Genomic DNA, 6,880 nt, shown 5'->3' with positions numbered 1-6,880 from the left:
ATGGGTCTTTTTATTTTTCCACAGGAATTGCAGACATCTGGAAGACAAGTGTTTTATTTTTTGTGTGCTTTCCACTCAGGTATGTTGCTTCAAATATGTAAATAGATTCTCAGATTTCTAAATTCATCCATGTGCTCTCTGTAAGTTCAGAGAAAGCAGAGCAGTAGCGGTAGCTTCGTTATTGTTCAAAATAAAGTGTTTGTGATGTTTGAAGGAAATGTGTTCTTTCTGTAAACAACTGATCCTGATGTTGGAGAGAGAAAGCAGAGCAGTAGCGCTTGACTGCAGGAGCCCCAGAGGAATTGCAGACTCGTGGAAGACCAGTGTTTTATTGTGTTTTCCACTCAGAATAAACAGGTAAAAGCTCATTGTCTCTGTCCATCCTGCGACTGCTTGACCGTAGTGACCGACTCCATTCACACCCAGACCTCAGGTTTACCAGGTAGGTCTCCTACAGTCCAGTAACATCATCTTAATACTACATGTCCAGTAATAATACATCAAGTTAGGAAGGGCCAGGCCAGAAAGTTGTTCAGGTCTCTGAAGGGCACTCTTGCTAATTGTATTATTCCAGATCAACAGTTATGAGTTAAAGAATGTTTTTTCAAGATGGGAATATCTTGGAAAAAGATAGACATTTTGTTTTGACTATTTTAGGGTACTATTATTGTTGCTATTTCTTTGTTGTTGTAATGCCCTATTTCTTATGTAGCCTATATGTTTAATCATTGATCTGTTCTTACCTTCTCTGTTGTTCTTGCTGCTGTAATGCCCCCTGGGGATTATTAAAGTTGGTCTAACTGTAATGGTAATTGATTTGATCTCATAACCTGCAACAGGTCAAGTGTGCCAGACCTGTCTGAGCTCTGCTGTGTACTAGACAGGGAGGAGACCTGGGACTCAGACCAGAGAGAGACCAGAGAGAGACCAGACAGGGAGGAGACCTGGGGACTCAGACCAGAGAGAGACCAGAGAGAGACCAGACAGGGAGGAGACCTGGGACTCAGACCAGAGAGAGACCAGAGAGAGACCAGAGAGAGACCAGACAGGGAGGAGACCTGGGACTCAGACCAGAGAGAGACCAGAGAGAGACCAGACAGGGAGGAGACCTGGGACTCAGACCAGAGAGAGACCAGAGAGGGAGGAGACCTGGGGACTCAGACCAGAGAGAGACCAGAGAGAGACCAGACAGGGAGGAGACCTGGGGACTCAGACCAGAGAGAGACCAGAGAGAGACCAGACAGGGAGGAGACCTGGGGACTCAGACCAGAGAGAGACCAGAGAGAGACCAGACAGGGAGGAGACCTGGGGACTCAGACCAGAGAGAGACCAGAGAGGGAGGAGACCTGGGGACTCAGACCAGAGAGAGACCAGACAGGGAGACCAGACAGGGAGGAGACCTGGGGACTCAGACCAGAGAGAGACCAGAGAGAGACCAGACAGGGAGGAGACCTGGGGACTCAGACCAGAGAGAGACCAGAGAGAGACCAGACAGGGAGGAGACCTGGGGACTCAGACCAGAGAGAGACCAGAGAGAGACCAGACAGGGAGGAGACCTGGGACTCAGACCAGAGAGAGACCAGACAGGGAGGAGACCTGGGGACTCAGACCAGAGAGAGACCAGACAGGGAGACCAGACAGGGAGGAGACCTGGGACTCAGACCAGAGAGAGACCAGACAGGGAGACCAGACAGGGAGGAGACCTGGGGACTCAGCAGACCAGAGAGAGACCAGACAGGGAGACCAGACAGGGAGGAGACCGAGGGACTCAGCAGACCAGAGAGAGACCAGACAGGGAGACCAGACAGGGAGGAGACCTGGGGACTCAGACCAGAGAGAGACCAGACAGAGAGACCAGACAGGGAGGAGACCTGGGGACTCAGACCAGAGAGAGACCAGACAGGGAGGAGACCTGGGACTCAGACCAGAGAGAGACCAGACAGGGAGACCAGACAGGGAGGAGACCGAGGGACTCAGCAGACCAGAGAGGAACAGGCATCATATCAGAGACCCAGTCTATCCATCACCGGGAGGAGGAGACTGCTGTCTGTAGAATAACTGCTCCTCACCCACCGGCCAGCAGACTAATTGCTTCAAGTGCCAAAAAGCAATCTGCCTGCTGAAAAACGCCAGCACCTCCTACCTCAGATAGCAAAGTCCAGCACCTGATGACCTCTGTTGGACTAGAACACATCCACTGATGTCCACTAGCCTGGCTTCACCCTGATCACGTGATCTCAAAGGCTGTGACTCTATCTTGGAGAGAGGTCATGTGATCAGGGTGGTGAAGTCAGGTGAGTGGATATATCTGTGGATATGTGCTATTGAAGTGCAATACAGTGTGTTTTAGACAGTATAAAATGTGAGGGGCTGCAAGTGTAGACATCTTGGAGAAAAGGCTTTCACCTTTCCAGAACGTTCTTCCCTTCGGTGACTAACGAAATACTAGTATCTGTAGACATGCTACTGCTGACAGAGTGACTACAGATATGGGCTCAATGACTGGTCCCTGGCAGGGCGGTATGAGGCTTCTAGCCCTGAATAGTAGAGCGCCCTGCACCAGGTCTGGGGCTGTGCTTCCCATCACGTGGTGGAAACAAGCACATGGATAATAATGATACCTTTATTTAACCAATGAAATACCGTTTAGCTAGTTGACTCTGCTTTCATCCAATCATTTGTTAGACCTCAAGTACTGTGTAGGGATGACCTCAAAAGAAGGACAAATGAGTGTCCGACTCAAGGCTGCACTGGTAGATGGACACATTTCAAAAGAATATCTAAAATATATAGTTTTCCACAACACTGTCCTCCCCATCTCTCTCCTCCCCATCTCTCTCTCCTCTTCCATCTCTCTCTCCTCCTCCATCTCTCTCTCCTCCATCTCTCTCCTCCTCCATCTCTCTCTCCTCCCCATCTCTCTCTCCTCTTCCATCTCTCTCTCCTCCATCTCTCTCCTCCCCATCTCTCTCTCCTCCCCCTCTCTCTCCTCCCCATCTCTCCTCCTCCATCTCTCCTCCTCATCTCTCCTCCTCCACCTCTCTCTCCTCCATCTCTCTCTCTCTCCTCCTCCATCTCTCCTCCATCTCTCTCTCCTCCTCCATCTCTCCTCCTCCATCTCTCTCTCTCTCCTCCTCCATCTCTCTCTCCTCCATCTCTCTCCTCCTCCATCTCTCTCTCCTTTTCCATCTCTCTCTCCTCCATCTCTCTCCTCCATCTCTCTCTCCTCCATCTCTCTCTCCTCCTCTATCTCTCTCTCTCTCCTCCTCCATCTCTCTCTCCATCTCTCTCTCCTCTTCCATCTCTCTCTCCTCCATCTCTCTCCTCCTCCATCTCTCTCTCCTCCTCCATCTCTCTCTCCTCCTCCATCTCTCTCCTCCATCTCTCTCTCCTCCTCTATCTCTCTCTCTCCTCCTCCATCTCTCTCCTCCATCTCTCTCCTCCTCCATCTCTCTCTCCTCCTCCATCTCTCTCCTCCTCCATCTCTCTCTCTTCCATCTCTCTCCTCCATCTCTCTCTCCTCCATCTCTCCTCTTCCATCTCTCCTCTTCCATCTCTCTCTCCTCCCCATCTCTCTCCTCTTCCATCTCTCTCTCCTCTTCCATCTCTCTCTCCTCCATCTCTCTCCTCCCCATCTCTCTCCTCCTCCATCTCTCTCCTCCTCCATCTCTCTCCCCTCCCCATCTCTTTCCTCCTCCATCTCTCTCTCCTCCATCTCTCCTCCTCCATCTCTCTCCTCCCCCATCTCTCCTCCTCCATCTCTCCTCCATCTCTCTTTCCTCCTCCATCTGTCTCCTCCTCCATCTCTCTCTCCTCCCCCTCCCTCTCCTCCCTGTGTGTTGCAGGTCTGAAGTGGACAGCCCCAGCCTTCATGCATCGAGGTGGATCCAAGATGGCGGACCTGCCCCCCCTTCCTGGGCTCAGTGACTGGGTGGAGTGGACCCCTCATCTGGAGACACCCTCTCAACGTACGCATACAGAGTACAAGTAGTACTAGTAGAGTAGTACTATAGTAGGAGGCTATTGTGTGGTAATAGTACTGTAGTAGTAGTCACTACTGTAGTGTAATGTTATGCTGACGGTGTCGGCCTGGGATCCCTGTCCTCTCAAAGGTGTTTCTGTGTTGTTTTCTACGCATCTCCCCAAGTTGCAGCGTTATACTGTTAGTGTTAGTGGGGTTTGTGTGAGTGTACTCTTGTCAGTTTCACTGAGTGACATGAAAACCCTGTGTGTGTGGCATGTTAACCCCATGTAACGTGTGTCTGTCTCTCTGTGTGTGTGTGTGTGTTTGTGTGTGTTTGTGTGTGTTTGTGCGTGCGTGCATACGTGCGTCAGATGTGTTAGAGGTGAAGCAGAGGTCAGAGGTGAACCAGAGGTCAGAGGTGAACCTATACCGCAGAGCGAGGAACCTGAGAGACAGAGCCAGAGTCAACGACACTGAGCAGAAGGAGCCAGAAGATGACCACTACCTCTGTAAGAGAGCTGCTCTCTCTTTTCTGTCTTTCTCTATTTCTCTCTGTTTACCAATCCTTAGTCTCTCTCTCTGGTTATCTCTCTCCTCAGTCTCTCTCTCTCTCTGTTTATCTCTCTCCTCAGTCTCTCTCTCTCTGGTTATCTCTCTCCTCAGTCTCTCTCTCTCTATCTCTCTCCTCAGTCTCTCTCTCTGGTTATCTCTCTCCTCAGTCTCTCTCTCTCTGGTTATCTCTCTCCTCAGTCTCTCTCTCTCTGTATCTCTCTCCTCAGTCTCTCTCTCTCTGGTTATCTCTCTCCTCAGTCTCTCTCTCTGGTTCTCTCTCCTCAGTCTCTCTCTCTCTGGTTATCTCTCTCCTCAGTCTCTCTCTCTCTATCTCTCTCCTCAGTCTCTCTCTCTGGTTATCTCTCTCCTCAGTCTCTCTCTCTGGTTCTCTCTCCTCAGTCTCTCTCTCTGTATCTCTCTCCTCAGTCTCTCTCTCCCTCGTAGGTTCACAGTTCAGTTTTGCCAAATTGGAACTTTGAACATTCTAGAACTGCTGTTCAACGACGGCACAGACATTCTGGAACTACTGTCTCCTTTTAGCTGTCAACCCGGCTTTAGTCACACACACACACACACACACACACACACACACACACACACACACACACACACACACACACACTCACACACACTCACACACTCACTCACTCACTCACTCACTCACTCACTCACTCACTCACTCACTCACTCACTCACTCACTCACTCCACACTCACTCACTCCACACTCACTCCACACTCACTCACTCCACACTCACTCACACTCACTCACACACTCACTCACTCACTCACTCACTCACACACTCACTCACTCACTCACACTCTCTCTCTCTCTCTCTCTCTCTCTAACCTCCTTTTCTCTCTCCATCTCTACCTCTCTCTTTCTCTCTCTCTAATGCACTACGTCTCTCCTCCCCCTCTCCTGTCCTCTCCAGACTGTGAGGAGTGTGAGTCTTTCTTCCTGGAGGAGTGTGAGCTCCACGGACCCCCCCTCTTCATACCGGACACCCCGGTGGTCCTGGGGGGGTCTGACCGGGCCAGACTGACCCTCCCACACGGCCTGGAGGTCAAGAGGTCACGGATACCCGGGGTGGGGCTGGGAGTCTTCAACTGTGGGGAGGCGGTTGCCAAGGGAACCCACTACGGCCCCTACGAGGGGGAGGTGATGGAGAAGGAGGAGGCCATCAAGAGCGGATACTCCTGGGTGGTGGGTATGAGGGCGGTGTGTGTGTGTGTGTGTGTGTGTGTGTGTGTGTGTTCTCCTGGGTGGTGGGTATGAGTGTACTCCTGGGTGGTGGGTATGAGGTGTGTGTGTGTGTGTGTTGTGTGTGTGTGTGTGTGTGTGTGTGTGTGTGTGTGTGTACTCCTGGGTGGTGGGTATGAGGGCGGTGTGTGTGTGTGTGTGTGTGTGTGTGTGTGTGTGTGTGTGTGTGTGTGTGTACTCCTGGGTGGTGGGTATGAGGGCGATGTGTGTGTGTGTGTTTGCTCCTGGGTGGTGGGTATGAGGGTTGTGTGTGTGTGTGTGTGTGTGTGTGTGTGTGTGTGTGTGTGTGTGTGTGTGTGTGTGTGTGTGTGTGTGTGTGTGTGTGTGTGTGTGTGTGTGTGTGTGTGTGTGTGTGTGTGTGTGTGTGGGTGGGTGGGTGGGTGGGTGGGTGGGTGGGTGGTGGGTATGAGGGCGGTGTGTGTGTGTGTGGGTGGTGGTGGGTATGAGGGCGGTGTGTGTGTGTGTGTGTGTGTGTGGTGGGTATGAGGGTGGTGTGTGTGTGTGTGTGTGTGTGTGTGTGTGTGTGTGTGTGTGAACAGGTGTTCTGATGATCCTCATGAAATAATGTTTGATGAAGGAATTAAATTGAAGACGTCTCTGTGTTCTCAGATCAAGAGCAGAAACTGTGATGACGAGTACATCGATGCCAAAAGAGAGACGCACTCCAACTGGATGAGGTGAGGAACCGAGTACATTGGTCTCTATCTCCACCCCTCCTCTCTCTCACTTCACATAAACCATCTCTCCAGTCTTGAATGTTTCTCTCCCTCCATACAGTCAGTCCCTACATCTCACCCACTTTGTTTTCTCCCTCCCTCTCTTCCTTCATCCTTCCTTCCTCCCGTCTCTCCCTCCCTCACCTGTTTGTTCTCATGAAACCACCCCCTCTCTCCCCCAGGTATGTGAACTGTGCCCGTACTGAGGAAGAGCAGAACCTGGTAGCGTTTCAGTACCGTGGAGGGATCCTGTTTCGCTGCTGTCGGCTGCTGGCTGTCGGGGAGGAGCTGCTGGTCTGGTACGGACAGGAGTACAGATACAAGAGCATCTCCTTCGACTACTTCTGGGACAAAAAGAGCACCGCTAGAGGTATCTGTCCTCAACT

The 6,880-nt window shown here is 51.4% G+C and overlaps 1 protein-coding gene across 1 annotated transcript; it reads left to right on the top strand.

Annotated features, from left to right (window-relative positions):
- Positions 1-315: 315 nt before the first annotated feature.
- LOC311329121 (histone-lysine N-methyltransferase PRDM7-like) lies at positions 316-6,459 on the top strand (the record flags this gene model as incomplete). The annotated part of the gene is made up of 5 exons (XM_084463002.1): positions 316-442; positions 3,846-3,968; positions 4,336-4,473; positions 5,450-5,721; positions 6,388-6,459. The coding sequence occupies exons 2-5, from the start codon at positions 3,872-3,874 to the stop codon at positions 6,457-6,459; spliced, it is 579 nt and encodes a 192-aa protein (XP_084319128.1). The 5' UTR covers positions 316-442; positions 3,846-3,871.
- Positions 6,460-6,880: the final 421 nt, after the last annotated feature.

The sequence above is a fragment of the Borostomias antarcticus genome (genome assembly GCF_949987555.1).
Source record: "Borostomias antarcticus genome assembly, contig: scaffold_60, whole genome shotgun sequence".
Lineage (NCBI taxonomy): Eukaryota > Metazoa > Chordata > Actinopteri > Stomiiformes > Stomiidae > Borostomias > Borostomias antarcticus.
Note: the sequence above shows the minus strand (reverse complement) of the source record. Positions and strands in the feature narration are given on the sequence as shown.